The following is a 16,170-nucleotide window of genomic DNA, read 5'->3' as shown; positions in this document are numbered from 1 at the left end:
AGTATGTTATTTTTTGCCACTTTCTGGTATGCCTGGACTTTTAAATTCTCCACTGTGTTTCTGTGTGCATTTCTTCAGACATGAGAGATCAACCGAGTTCCCTTCTCCAGTGTTTTCCATCTATTTCATATAGTATGCAAGTGATGTTATTTCCCATATTGTTTTTAAGACAAGATGACAGCTGTACATCTGCCTTCACCTCAAATAACTTTTCTTCCTTCAGTCTAAACATTCTTGCTTGATTATGCTTACCTGATCCAGAAAGCAATGCCACATTAATGGTGATTTGGATTCAGACAAAAGAAAAGATTTTGTAGGTATTCTCTGCTACTTATTAAGGTAAACAGTAACAGTGCTTTCATCAATAACAGTCAATATATTCAGGGGTGGAAGCAAAAAAAAAAATGCCACCTTATTTGATCAGTTAATTTTGAAGTATTATTACAAGAGGAGCAATGTATGATCCAACAATTTTGACACAAGACAGCTAAAGTTCCAAATTCCATCCCGGCTGAGACTGAGCCACCTGTGTACAGATGTTATGCACACATGATGTCAATTTGCAGAGAATAAGGTAATCTGAGTAAGGGTCACTATTTAACTGACAGAAGTAATTTCCCTATTTTTTATGAATTCAAACCCTGCTTCTGATGTTTGTTAAAGAATGGGGTCAAGACCAGAAACATCACAGAAGTAAAGCTCTGTGCCTGCTTTGACTTCTCTAATATAGCATTAAAGACTCAAAACACCAGGAAGCAATTTTTCATACATCTTTAATTATAATACAATAATGTAGTGTTTCTCCCTTTAATGAATAATCTCTATGTTGCCCTTTTTAATGAAAACCAAATACCTGCAAGAAAGTGAAACTGCACTGCATAAAAAGCATGATGTAAATTTATCTTTCAGTGTATTTGGACAACTACTTGCACACTGTAGGAAAAACCTTAACAAATTTACCAAATCATTCTTGGACAGGTACAGTGACAGCTGCAGCAGAAGTTCTGAAATTTCAAAACAGCTCCTTATGGCAGAGAACTGGATGTGTAGCAATTAATTTACACAGCATCTTGATTTTGACCAGATGTCACAATCCACAGAAACTACAAGTTACTTTGAAGATAAAACTATACCAAAATTTTAGTTGTACTTGAAATTCTTACTGATGTAAGAGAGGTCTGTGACCTCCTGAGGACTTCAATCAATCCACAAGAAGCAGCACCCCACAGGGAATAAAAAGTCCCTCTAGAGCATCATTTTGTCCTAAATTTGCAAAAAGCAGCATCCATAATCAGTTTGAATGGAAGACAAATTTCAGAAATACTGCCAGTGAATTACAAGCAGCTACCAGTATCAAAACCAGATGTCTGCAAGTGTCTTCTGGTGGAATTAATTTATTAAAATAATAGAGCTTACTGAGCAGATGGAACTTTAAACAGTCTGGATGTATTTTATTTTTCAAGCAGCACAGGAAAAATCAAATACATTACTTGTATGTTCAATTATCAAGCAGTAGTTCCTATGTTTAAAAACTGCATTCACACCTTCACTTTTACAATTAAATACAGCCATATAAGTTTCTCTGCTTAGTAATAATTTGTATGGAAATCAGAAGCTTGTTTAGGCAAAATATTATATTTAATTACAAAGGTTCTTAAAACAGAAGTACAAACAAGTGCAATGTACCAGAACACTGACCTAAAAATGCTAATTAAATTGTGACATTGAGGAAACTGGTGTGAGATGTGTACAGGAATTAAGGTTATGACATGAAAATGACTGATGAAAGATGCTGAACACTTCAGTCAGATGAAATATAAGGTCAGTAACACTTAAGTCTTGTGGGGTTTGGGGACTTACATCTCATTTCTATGCTCAACAGGCAGTTCCTCAAATGCTGGCACATACAAAAATGCTGAGGTTGACGCCTGTGATGAGAGAAAGTTGAGAGATGTGCTATTGTGTTACCTGTAAGTCAGTGCGTGCTGCATGCTGACAGCCAGAAATACCTTTGCAACATCAAATCAGGACAGAGCTGTAACAATATCTTCACAGCTGACTGACTAGAGGCACTATCACTAATTCACTTAGGACCCATTGTTTCTTACAGTGCAGAAATAGATGTCAGGGCTCTTGAAATGGAAGTCGACTGCCTAAACCTTCCTGAATAATTAACAATGCCTGCACTGGAAATATTAAAGCAGAAGAGAGGAAAATAACTTGCATTTGCATTGGATTTAATTAAAGAGGTTACAGGCATTAAGTTACGAGAACTATATGGGCTTAGAACCCCAGTGGCTGCATGCCTACCTACAGCCCAAAAGTAAGCTTAAGCAAATGTTGGAGAGCATATGTAGATGTTAATGAAGACAACTAATTATGAAGATCACTTAATCTCCACCCACTCATTGAGTCATAATCACTCTTTAAATATGAGTTTAAATCTGAGTCCAACTTGCTAGCCGGGTGCCAGTTCTTAAAAAGAATGAAAAGTAATGTAAGTTTTTTATTCTGTCATTTGTGACAAAAGGAAAATACTCTCAATCAGGTTGTATGTTTGGTTCCACAACAGAGACAGCTGGGACAGTGAGAAAAAGGCTGCAGAGAAAGATCTGTCTGGTCTTCTTGCCCATAAGAGAAAAATTGTGAAGTATCACAACAGAATCACTATACAAAACAACAAGCAGCCAATGAGGGCACCTCATTCTGTCTTTCTTCAGATTAATCCACCAGGAAACAAAACAAACAAAAAAAGATCAGCTTTTTAATACCCCTAGACCAGCAAGGGAACCTGTGGGAATAAGGGGAACGCAGAGAGCTAATAAATTTGCCATATAAATTTGGGGCATTTGAGAACTCAGAAAACTCAGGTGAGGAGGTTACAAAGACAAGGATACTGAAAAGGGATCCTTGAAGGTCCTGCTTCTACAGCTTGTACATGAAAATACCAACCACTTGCCTGGCTTCTAGAACTCACCATTGTGAGCTCCTCAGCCTAAATCTACCTAGGTATGCCTTAAGTTGCTGGAGTCAATTTTATAGGTGATTAAATCCTTTATGCACCTTTCTTCAGTCTTCATTAGAACATGGACTGTGACCACTTAAATCCCAGAGGGCAGATAATATGTTAGTCATTTCAAAAAAGCAAGTGTTTATTTTCTTATCTGCATGCTGATTTAGAAAGCTTTAGACACACCATGAATAACCAGCTCCTGTCTTAATTCACTGCATATAAAGTAATATCTAGTCTTTAAAAAGATAGAAATGTCTATTACAGAGTTGTGGAATAAAATAGAAGTTTGAGGAAAGATACAAAGACACACAGAGACTAGGAGCAATCTACATTTTGATAGATACATCTTACTTGTGTGTCAGAAGCAATAAATTAGTGGAGCTTTAGGGGCGTTTTTTGCCCTTCTCAAATCAAACTACTCAAACTGTCTGTTTGCCTTTATGTTTTCACAGTCATTCTATTAGTCTGTCCTGGAAAAAAAAAATGAAAGAAGGCTTTAAATCAGATCCCATCTTTTCAAATTACTGAAGCAAAAAAACTGACAACCAAGTTGCTGGACAGTGACAAATGTGATGCAAGTGTGGCTTTTCTATTAACTTTACAAATTCATAAAAGGAATTAAAACATAATTTCCTAAAAACATTCGAGCCTTCTGGTTTATCTTTTGTGCAGCTGCTGCATTTTATTTGAGGAATAGGAAATACAACCATTACTACAGATCTTGGCCCCAGAAAAGAACATGGCAAAATGCTGATAGATACTGATGAGGCAATAAACTAAGAGCCTTTTGGTACAGAAAGTTGGAACACTGGATAATGTAATGCAGAAAATGTTAAGAACAACATGGTGGGGATATCAGAAGGCATCTAGAGGCACACACATTGCAAGAAAAAAGGACATAATCTCCCTTGGAAGCAAGAAATGTAGGAAGTGCAATACGCTTGCATACAGAAACCACCACATGCATGTTACATAGGAAATACAGCATTATGCCACATCTTTTCAAATAAACTATTATATTTCTTCACACAAGGATGCTAACTGAGCTGTTCTAATTACTCTCAATTCTAGTGTTACTTTCCTTATGAAAAAAGCAATTATCCAAATAGTACATTCCCTGAGTCAACACAGAAAATCCACATAGCTGATTTTCATTTGGAAGAGTCCTTGTAACTTTACTGGGGCGGGGGGGGGGGGGGCAACCCACACAGAGTTTGCTACTGTGCTAGCTTTGGGTGGGTTTAGTACTTCATATTCATATGTATGCAACTAAATTATGTTGTAGTTACATCCTAACTTACAAAACTATCTATGATCCAATCCCAGTTTGGGAGAAATGCTTGGTAATTCTTTCTCTAAAGAGGTATCTCCAACTAGAATCCCATTCATGTTCCAGGGGAAAAGCTCAGCCAAAACATACACAAAGGTATGAAGGCTTACTGATTTTGCAACTGTTACACAGATTTGGAGACACAAAGAGAGCCAGAGAGATTCATCCATCCAAACAACTCTACATGGATACAGGGGACAGAGGAAAAAAAACCTCTTGTCAGCCACAGTCTTACTCTGCACCTTGTTGATTTTAATTTGCAGGTAAAAGCATGAAAGTTCCACCCTTTAAGGGTTGCAGAGAGTCTCCCAAATCCAACCTAAAAGAGGAATTATTATTTACAGTCTGCTTATTTCTAACAAGAATTCACAAATATTTGGCTATCTGGATTGAAAAATAGAACTACTTTACATAAATATCTTCAACATCCAAGAAAATGTACAAATCTAAAGTCAAACACATTTGGCTTGCAACAAGCCCCGTTTGCTAATGTCTTTATAAAGGCTCAGTTTTAAAGAGAAGTAGTTACTTTAAATAACCAATACATTGCAAATGCCATCCCATTGTATGGTGACACTCACCATTCTTCTGTACTCTAGGGAAAGTGAATAATAACATTCCACATCTGCTTGCAAGCAACAAATACCTTATTTTGGTCCTGGGTAGGTCATCTCCACTCCTACATTTTGGAGTGGCCTTTTTACAGCTCAAAGAAAGATTGCACCTGAAATAGTCAGCAGCATTCTGCCAAACCAGCATTTAGTCACCAAGACTTTGGGTTGAGTGTGTGAAAGTGGAAAACCATGATGACATTGCTGATTTTGCACTTGTGAAGGCTCCTCCAACAGACTGACCTGCAACACAAAACAAAGATCAATAGCAAAGTGTTATCTTTACTGAGTTGCTACAAAGAAGTATTTTTTCAAAAATTACTCAATAAGTTGTCCAATTTGGGATTTAAAATCTAATTCCAGAGTCTGTGCCAGATAATATTTGAAGAACTTCAACACAGCAGATCAGCAGAAATGGCTTATGGTGTCCTTTGCCTGAGAAGGCTTGGTAGACTTTGGGCTGAAAGGCGCTCCTGACCAGAGTGCACCACAGCAAAAAGAAAAGACAGACTCCAACAGAGTAAAAGAGAAAGTCAAACAATTTTTGGCACAGCTATTGCCAAACAACTATCAGACCCGTTAATGGATAAACTCCCATTAACTCACACTGCAAGATGACAATGTGATGATGCCCCTGTTCAAGTGCAACAATTGCTCTTCCAGAAAGTTACAGACTGCTGTGAAATCTGCAGAAAACTGACACAAGGACTTTTTCTGATCTCAACCAGCTTTGGACAGTTTCAGTCAAAGTGATATCAAAGTTGAGAATAACTCAATGCAGATGGTGGTCAAAGTATTTACCAGATTACATGGAATCTCTTACCTGAACATCTCTCTTCCCATATTCACCTCCAGGCCACACTGGAAAAGGGATGTACACTAATTTTTTTATCTAGCTGCTTCTCTTTCTGCTATTACACAATATATGGGGCTTCAATCAGCAGCTGCACCCTTCAAAATGTTGCTCTCATTTGTACGTGTCATAAAGCACAATGGACTAAAACAAAATACAACTGAGAAATAGGATGCTTCTTCAAAAAAGATCTAGCATAGATGTCAACTGATTTTAAATAAGATTTCTTACCTACAGCTTTTCCTGTTTGTACCACATTCCGGCTGGTAGAAACCATCACATTTCCAATCTTCTTTCCACGTTCACTGTTTTGCACTGAACTGAACAAGAAAGATACTGAAGACTGTTAGTTGACTGACTTATCATTACTCTCAGGTATAAATAAACTAGTTAAAGTATGTATAATTACACACCGATTTACACAGCATACATATATATATTTCACATATATGGTCAAGCCCAACTCCTGCATCCATCTTATCCAGAGATCAGTTGGGTAAGCTCCTCAGAGGATGAAAAGATGCTGCCAGCAGGACAGGAAATCAAAACACCCAATGGTTCATTCTTACACAGCACACTTTAAACCTTTCACACACTCCACTGGGTTGGAAAAGACCTTTGAGATCATGGAATCCAACCCAGGATTGAACACCTGAACACCACCCTGCCAACCAGACCTGAATGACACATCCAGTCTTTACTTAAACATCTCCAGGGACAGTGACTTCACTACCTCCCTAGACAGTCCGTTCCAATGCTCAATCAATTTTTTCTAAACATTTACCAAAATGCATTTATGATGAAAATTACAAAGTCCTATTTTCAGTAGTTTTGGAAATTCTCAACCCTAATACATAACCTTTAAATAGAACAGCAAGTGTAACTGATCAGTCCTTTTTTTCTAGATAAAGCTTACTTTGTATCTTTGTACAAGATTAAATTTTTGATCAAGGACAGTTTACACTCATTATTTTGTTAAATAATTGCAAGAAAATGACAGACATTATTATCATTTGGAAAGAAAAGCACAAAAGCGATCAGTTCTATTGCACAAATGTAATCACTTAAAAATAAAATCTCATTTAGTTTTGAATTGAAACTTTCAAGTCCACATTTCAGGCTTTGCAAACCCATTAATATGAAACTTAACAACACATCATGCCACATTCTTTTCCCATTTTCAAAATCTTCAGTGTAGATGGAAAAAGCAGAAAAAACAGAATACACCAAAACCAAGTCTAGGCTCAGTTTACAAAGGCAAGTAATTTTGATGAGGCTCTGGTATCAAAATCCCACCTGCAGAATAAAGGCAGTGTTGTAAAAATACTTATTATTAGAAGCACACTAAGAACTACTGGTCTTTTTACACTGATGTTACACTACCCAGAAGAATTAGTAAGAGTTTTGTCCCCTTTCAAACAAGGGGACAAAAACAGGCCAACGTTACAGACACCTCCAGAGCTTTCAAATTAATACTTAGTAGAAAGATCATCCATTAATAAAAAAGAGAGAGAGACTGGGTTTTTTTTTATGGTCAGCAGAGCTAAGTGAGAAAAAAGTCCACTTTGCCTGGTGCATAAACCCCAGCCTGATTTCTGGCTTCAGTTAGAGCTTAACAGCTATGGAAAAACAAGCATCACTGACTTGTAGACTTGAATTTTAAAGGCAGCAGTTGAGATCAACTTAAAATTCAGCTGAGTCTGGCAAAGTAAGACTATGCAAAACTCATTTGAAATTTGTAAATTGAAGGAACTAAGCCACATGTCACTATGCATACAGTGAACTGAGTTTTAGAACAATGCTGTATTAAAAACCAGCTAATGAGAAAGAAAAAAAAAACCAAAACACATTTTCTCCTAATAATAATACCTAAAGTCAAATCACTGATGGAAGTTTTAACAGCTTTAGCTGACAAATTAAAAGTAGATGTACAAAAGCCTTATAATTACAATGCTAAAAATCAAGGCTGTATTATGTGAAGTCCAACACAAAATAGTGCATATGCCTTTTTTAAAACATTTGTATTTATTTCATTTTTAGATGTGGTGCTGTTTTGCAACAGAACTTTTGAGTGTAGTTTCATGAAGATGGCCAATTTGAATCCTAATCTTGTTGAGTTTATTATAGCAATAGTTATGCAGTTATTGAAATTTGACCACACTTCTAAAAATATGAATCAAAGTATCATGTACTTACTGTGATAACCTTAACTTAACATCTGATACAGAGTACTGTCCCTGGAATGGATGGCTAGAAGAAGAGGAAAAACCCAAGAAAACATTAATTTTCTTTTTCACGATGAATCTGTATCACACAATTACTAGCTGTATTTCCCTCTGTAACTTACCAAAAAAAAAAAAGGAAGTTTAAAAAATACTGTACACATATACTACTTTATCACTTTGCAGAAGCCTGGGCTGCAGTGACTATTCAATGACAGATTTCTTATGAGCTACCTGAAAGGTGCCTTCTATTTACAGATGAGATATTAACAACCTTTTCTCACTAAGTAAAAAGCACCTCCTTCCAGCAGCACATGGCAAATAGAAAACATCCCTTAAGCAGACCAAAAGAGCTTTGTAGCTCTAAGGAAAAACCTTTTTCACACTACAGCAACTGACAAAGTAAAAGCAAACAGAACCCCCTGCAGCAGAGTAATAACCCCCACTAAACAGAACACATGCACAGCCAACAGTGGTACCAAGCCTGGCACTGTCAAATCTTTCAGTGAAAATACACACAGAACAGTCAGCTCCCCTCTATCCCAGCAGTGGCAACCTTGGACACAGCTACTCCCTGCACACCTGGAAGCAATTAATACAAAGCAGAACCATCTGAGGACAATTCCTGAGGAATTACAAACTTTCTGTAGCTGGGGACAGCTGACAATCGACTTGAACAAGTTTCACTTCTCCTGACTCTGGATATGTTTTTCTTCAAAAAACTACTGCCTAGAATTAGAATAAATACTACAAAGTTTCCTTACCTAGAATTTACCTTCGCAAGAGCTGGATGCTTATTGCTATTCCATACTCTGTAGTTGTGGGTATTTTTCCAGGCTGTTACAAATCCTGTTCCAAAGTCTGACAAAATCTTTTCATTGTCTGATAAATTAAAGAGAATTTGAAGAAATTCATTAGATATTTAATAATTACACAGCAAATTACCTTTTTTCTTGTAAGAAAAAAATTCTTTTTCCAGGGTCTTATCAAGTCCATAACAATTAAAACTCCAGTACTAAAACCTGGGTACTTCAAAAATGGTTTATTTTTATTTTAAAGTGTCAAAATATACAGTACCAGGACAAGAGGGGGAGAGAAAAGCTAAAAATCACTTTTCTTATTTTTAATTCATTTATAAAGCTCCAAGAGCTCAACTGGGGAAAAAAAAAATCCAAATATATGTCTCTTGACTTTTTCTCTGGGCAATGACAGGAAAGGGAAAAGAATGGCCACATAGCAACCAAGAACAAAAGCACAGTTTGCACTGGTCTTGGTCAGATACACTGGGTTTTGCTGTACTGTTATTACTCATTCAAATCTACTAACTCCCAAATTCATTCCAAAATTGCGATAGAAAATACTGTGGAATTAACTTATCATAACAACAACGCCTTTAAAACACTGGAGAGTACAGGAAATAATTCAACAACCAGTGAAGTAGTATCAGTTCCCACAAAACCCTGATATTTCATATCAATCTGGTAAGCTTCTTAAAATAATTAATTTTGTCAGGACAAGAACTTGGCATCATCCAGACTTTAAAATCAGGTTATCAATCCTGTGTTCTCTCACATATACCACAAAAAAAAAAAAAAAAAAAAAAAAAAAATCTGAATTTAATCGGTGTGAATAGGAAAAATCATTATGAGAATGAAGTTAACAGGGTGAGCACAGGGCAAATTAAACATTTTCCACAAATAAAATTCACTGATTCTTTTATTTATATTCACACAAAGGGTTGGAATTCACACAAATGGTAGAGAATTCCTTCTGAGGTAAAGCCAAAAATTTTGAGCTCCAGGAAACAAAAGCTTATAAAGCCTGTAGATTACACTTTTCACATATTTGAATCCCTACTTAGGACCATGGTAAGAAAGAAAAGAGCTGGAACAGTCTAGCAAAACTTCCTGAAGACAGACGCTTAACTTCGTGTCTCCTTGAATCCAAATAGTTTAGTTTCCCAAAATTAACTTCAAGTTGCAACACAGTCTAGAAGACACTCGGATTTGTAAATCTCTTCACATACAGGTTTCAGCTGCTTCTACTTATGAAGAAAACTTAATTCAATCAAGGAAAAGAAGACATTCTTATAAGAAAGTGTCTGTAAGACTGTGAATTAAGGATTAATAACAAGCTTGTCAAGAAATAACAAGGATAGCCAAAGACAAAAAAAGTGGCCTAAAATGAAACTCCAGGCAGAAGGAGATCTGCTGACAGACCGTGCATCAGCAGCAACAGAGCAAACGCTTGACATGTCCACCCTTATCTCCATCCCTAGACAAGGGATGTTCTACCTGGTTGCAGCACGGCAGCAAGCAATGCATGAAGATAAGCACTGAACTGAGCCCTGATCCACTCATCTCCTCCTTCCCATCCAGTGCCATCAAGGAACACATCATCTCTGTTCTCAGTTACATGCTTCACCAAGTAATCTGAAAATCTTAGGTCAGCAGTTGTTGGGTTCAGGATCTTACGGAGTTCTGGATCGTGGATTTGCACATGAGCATCTTCTATCTGTTTGAAATAATTCCAAGGGTAAACATTCACCTAAATAAAATTGCTTATACAAACTTACTACATATTGCTGCCTAAATCTAAACCCTCATTCCCCCAAAATGTCAAGAAGAAACAAATGGCCAAAGAAACAATGAACTAACTGTTCTCAGAAAGTCAGATACTGCTCTGATTCATCCAGAATTCAATCATTTCCCTGGCACACAGTAAAAGCTGCTTATTTGACAGGCTTTGGCAGAAGGTTTGGCAGGGGAAGTATGGTGCTTTTTGATTATCACCTCTATTTATTAATGTGACTACGTATGTGGAACCATCTTAGATTACCAGATGCTGATTATATAGTTGTGTCTATTTGCTAGAAGTGACATAGTAGGTGTTTTAGATACTGTGTTTTTACCCTCTTGATTAAATCAGATATAAGTCAAAGCAGTACCTGCATCTGATTCTCATCTGCAAGCACTTATTTTTGAAGACCTCAGTAAAAAGCCATGGAAAAACCCATGATATGAAAAATTAAATTACATCACCAGAAAAAAAAAAAAACTAACAAATACCTTGCAAATTCAGATATCAGATACATATAAAAATATGGACAACAGTTTTGCACAGCCTATCTAATCCTGTCCTCTCAAATCATAGAAATTTAACAAACTTCTGCAGCTGAGAATTTATTTCATATGGAAGGAATTCAAAATTCAAGCACGCATGTGAAACTGCAAAGCTACATTTAAAACAGAACCTCAGCTCCCGCCACATTTAAAACAGAACCTCAGCTCCCCCCCAGCTTTCCACCCAGCTCAAATGCAATGATCCATACTTCCACAATTGCATCACTCAGGTGTTTCTGTTGACGGAACAGGATATTGGTAGCCCCTGCAACAAAGCCGCGGACTGTCACATCCGACAGGAGATGATGCTGCTGCAGCGCCATGTACGGCAAACAAAGGTACCCCTGGAGCAACAGAGACATTCCGAGAAATAACATTAAAAAAAACTGCCTGGATTCAGAGGTTTTCCTAATAAAAGCCAGCATATTTCACCCAGGATGAACCTCGGTTATTACAGTTTCGGCCACAATCATCTGTTGCTCTGTTAGATGACTTTTGTGAAGTGAAGCCACCAGATTCCACATGAATTAAATTTTTCAAGAGATGGTGTTGCATTTCAGTCTTAGGATTGAAATGGAAATCTAAAGCAAAGGACGAGAATTTAATGTGTTTGTAAGGCAACAGAGTTAAGCAGTATAAGAGCAATAATAAGCAACAAGAATAAGGCCTCAGGTGAGTTCAGAGACAAGAAGCCAATGGAGATAAGGATTCATCTCTCCGGTTGTGCACATGATATCTTCTGGTCATTGTGAGGCACATAATGCAGGAAAGTTACAGACAACTATCCACATTTTGTGGGTGGGGACTTGCAGACACCAGAGATAGCAATCAATTTTTGATAAGTATTTTTGACAAGCCTGCTTTAAGGAGGAGCAGGACAGAAAGTAACACACTGTGCTTTTTAGCCACTTCAGGGTTGTAAATTAATCTAGTATCCTACACTCCAATTAAAAAAAAAAAACCAAAAACATTTGAAGAAAGGCTTTGAGTTAGTCATTGAGGGATTATTGAGAGGCAGATGTAGGTAAATTTCTTTCTAAACATAGGATCAACATACCCCTGACATCTAATTCCAGCTGCTCAACTGCATAAAGACCAAAGCAAATTTATTCACTACGGCTAATGGCACACTGGACAGAAACAAAAAGCGCACACTCTTTATCAACCAGTACGTGGTAATTGGAAACATATGGAAGAAAGGAGCATAACTACTCCCTTTTGTTGTATTAGACACAGGGATGGCCTTAGAGATGACAAGCCCTGAAAACAAACAGCCTGTGTCAAAGGAATCACAAACTCGAGAGGGAAAGTTTTCAAAAAATACAGCTTAAGAAACAGGAAAGGGAAGGTTTAATTACTGTATACTGAAGTAGCAAAGTCTGAGAAATCTTTCACTATTTAAAGTATCAAATGTCAGTTTACAAATGCACATTTGTAAGTACAACTTTTACTTTCATGAACGTATTGTATTCTTTTGTAAAAGAGTGCGGATGAAATGACTATTAGACCTTACAGAACTGGTACTAAAAAAACAAGTACCACAAACTATTTTCCCTTATGCTCAGGTGTACCTGGATAATATATTATGCCACCTGGCAAAACCTCCTCCTATTCAAATTTGTCAGATTCATTTGTCTTTCCATGGCATGGCATAAAACAATCCTGTGTTAAGAGCTCTAAATTAGATGTAAACTTTCCAGTAAGTGGTTAAAACTCTTAACTTTGAATTAGATTTTTCGCTAACTCAGACATGCAAAGCCTTTTCTGCTTTAATTACACTGGCTGAACTCAAGTGAAAAGTGCCTTTGTGGAACAGAAGGTAAACACGTAGAAACTGTCAGCTTCCTTAAAATTCTTTTCCATTTGATGAGCATAGCAGCAAACAAAAGTTTGCACTTGGAGGTCCTCTTATCAATTATTTTATCCTTCCTTTCCATCTAGTATTTTCAAGGAACTAGACAAAATACAATAGTTCACATTAGACAGATCATAAGGACAAACATCAAATGCAGATCTTTGTTGAAACAGCATTTCTAATGGTGACATGAGGCAATACAGGGCTATGACATTTGAGCTGCTGACTCGGGCCCACACAGTGTACTATTTCCATGAAAGCTACAGTGAGAAACTTAAACAAAATCATAAAATACAGTATTCTGCAAGGAAATGCAAATAAACCCCTGCAAAGGAAGAAAAAACACTTAGAATATTCAGATTTATTTCCTCAAGCTGCTGATGTTCAATCTTCTACTATGGGCAAATGTTCACTTTAAAGTTTATTACATTAAAAACAAAACAATGAAATTTACTAAATAACTTCTTTTATCAATGGCAGTATCTTTAAAAGAGATGCATTTTACCTGTTTTTTTATGGGAAACTAGCCCTACTAACCAGCCTTACTTATCAGACCTATTGCTTGTTATCTGACTATGCCTATCAGAGTCCTTAGAGATTCTGGAATACTTGGAGTTCAGTTAGGCATCAATGCAAGCTTAAAATTCAGCAGCTCAGCACCATGCACAGAGAAAGAGACACAGAGAAAGAGTCACCACAGACAGGAGGGTAAAAGTTCATCTTATATATTTTTATGTGTGTATATATGTATTTATATATACATTTTGTGCATAAATACACATATGCATTTAAAAATACATATATAGATATAAATCAAAAGAGGAAAACAGACTTTGGTGTCAGCAAAGGTAGAGCTTTCAGAATCTTTGTTTAGATTAAGATATCTAAACAAGTACTCTCATCTTGCCCTATATAGGTTAGATCATAAATTCTTCAGAGTAAAAGAAAACCGTAGTTTCTGCTACATACAATTTATTAACCACAGTGGACTGCAGGTTACCACCATGTAAAATTGAAAAAAAATTGCAAATATTATTAAAGTAAAGGTATGAAAGTGGAATGCAAATATGCATGCAAGGCCTCTCAGGCCTTTCCACCTGCCTAGGAGAGATCATACTAACATGTTTTGAAGAACCTTACTGTCCACCTGGACTTCAGTAAGCAAAATTATTAGCCACTTCTGGGAAAAAAAAAAAAAAAAAAAAGCCTTTATGAGTTACCAGGTGCTACAAAGAACATGCTTACCTTTGTAAAAATAGCCAGTGGCATCCCATACTGGTCCTCTTCCAACCCAGACACCAGTCCTTGAACAAGCACCGTGTGCCCCGTGTTTGCCTGGGGCTGCACAGTGATGGGAAGGCCTTCAGAGCTCAAGCCTTTGCTGCGAAGATTTCCTGCCTGTTCTGATGCTGGATTCTCATGTTCTCCTTCTTTCAAATTAGACTCCTCCAAAATGCTGGGATCCAGGGTCTCCCAGTCACTTTCTGAAGATGCTGGAGAAGCACGGGAAGGAACTTTCAAGCGCTGCATGGTACCATTGGAGGACTGAGCTCCATTGCAAGTCTTCTCAGCCTGGGAGAAAGGCACATTTGCTTTTTGACCTTCCAGAGAATTATCTCCTTCCATCTTCCTGTCTCCCTTTCCCATTCCTAAGTTTGCATTTGAAGCATCAGCAGCAGACACAGAAACATAGTCATCTAATCGTGGCGTATTTTCCTGCAAGCCAGCATCCTCGGATATGCTCTTTCTCGGTCTGTACTGTGAGCAGTCACTAAGACCATGTTCAATCATACCTGGAAAGTACAGCTAAGGATTAGCAAGGTTAGGGGTTATGTTTGTTTGTTTGTTTTTAAGAGCCTATGTGGAAGGAAAAGTTTATATTTTGGGGCTTTAAGGAACTCAACAGGAATGTGTTACTTATTCAGGGGCCCCATCTATGTTACCCACAGGAAATACAGAAAATCCAGTGGCTCTAATTAAGCATAAGAAATAACCCATAAAGTGCAAGTAGTAAGTGTTAGGAGGTCTGTGCATAGTACTTGGACATGCACACAAGTCACCCATTTTTCAGGCAACATAACAACCTAACTTTATTATCACATGAGCTGATTTCCAAGTGACAGCACAGTGTCTCAGTTATCACCAGAAAACATATAAAAAGAAGTTCAAACTTCTTTTCTTACCAGGAAAGAGTGACAAGACAGTCATCAGAGCTCCCACCAATCTATTTACAGGAGAAATATAAAACAGCACCTGGTGGCAGGAGGGAGGGCAATGGGAGGAAGAGAGAATGCAAGAGAAGAAAAGGGAATTAGGGAGGGGAGAATGAGAAAAATAACATTATACTTATGCATGACAAACGACACATGCAAACTATTCAAGGCACTGCTTTTTATGTTATGTTAGAAAGTCTGCTTACTAATAAAACTTCCTACAACAGTTCAAAGTAAATATTTAGATATGTCTACAGAATCCTTATATAATATTTGTAATAGACGTTATATATATATATATATACATGTGTTTGTAACACACTTCTCAGTTATTCAGGTTTTTCTACTGGTTTTTAAGAATTTTTCCAAATTGATCCAGTTACTCAAGAACTGACAGAAAAAAGTTGTTCCTGGCATACTGCATAAATTCTTGCTCATTTGTAGCACATTAAATTCTCTGTTAGAAATCAAAGAGGCCAAATAATCTCCATTCCAGAACACTGATACAAACATATGCAAAAATATTTCTCTTAAGGAGTTATATTAAGGATATGTAGATAAACTAAAATCAGGATAAATGCTGCATGCATTTATTACAGTAATATTCATATGTAGCAAAAAAGATTTTTTGGAAACAGAAAACATGACTGATACTAACTTTGGGAAAGCACTTAAGGCATAACATGAGAAAACAGAATCTCCTTAATTAAATCAGAGAGACTGGAATTAGTAAATTAGTTAGGAATTCAAAAGGGGGTGTCAAAGGCTAGCAACGAAAGAAGAAACAGGAGCCAGGCTGAATATTACTACTGGAATTTCTTCAACATAGGTCTTCAGGGAAAAAGCAGGGGAAAAGGGGAAAAACAAACCCAAACAAGTAACCAAACCAAACCAACCCAACCCCAAAAAATGCCCACAAAAGTAAACTTGTCTAAAAATGCCATTTTTACA

General features: G+C 37.0%; 1 protein-coding gene across 1 annotated transcript in view; it reads right to left on the bottom strand.

Annotated features, from left to right (window-relative positions):
• Positions 1–755: 755 nt before the first annotated feature.
• The window catches only part of AVL9 (AVL9 cell migration associated), a 40,819-nt gene continuing 25,404 nt past the window's right edge, over positions 756–16,170 (bottom strand). Inside the window, exons 9-16 of the mRNA XM_030265168.4 lie at positions 15,190–15,259; positions 14,252–14,799; positions 11,361–11,495; positions 10,324–10,543; positions 8,794–8,911; positions 8,004–8,057; positions 6,039–6,127; positions 756–5,197 (exon numbers count right to left, since the gene is read on the bottom strand). Of these exons, the coding sequence (XP_030121028.4) occupies positions 5,103–5,197; positions 6,039–6,127; positions 8,004–8,057; positions 8,794–8,911; positions 10,324–10,543; positions 11,361–11,495; positions 14,252–14,799; positions 15,190–15,259 (1,329 nt within the window). The 3' untranslated portion in view covers positions 756–5,102. The remainder of the gene's footprint in view (positions 5,198–6,038; positions 6,128–8,003; positions 8,058–8,793; positions 8,912–10,323; positions 10,544–11,360; positions 11,496–14,251; positions 14,800–15,189; positions 15,260–16,170) is intronic.

Source organism: Taeniopygia guttata, chromosome 2, assembly GCF_048771995.1.
Source record: "Taeniopygia guttata chromosome 2, bTaeGut7.mat, whole genome shotgun sequence".
In the NCBI taxonomy this organism is placed as follows: domain Eukaryota; kingdom Metazoa; phylum Chordata; class Aves; order Passeriformes; family Estrildidae; genus Taeniopygia; species Taeniopygia guttata.
Note: the sequence above shows the minus strand (reverse complement) of the source record. Positions and strands in the feature narration are given on the sequence as shown.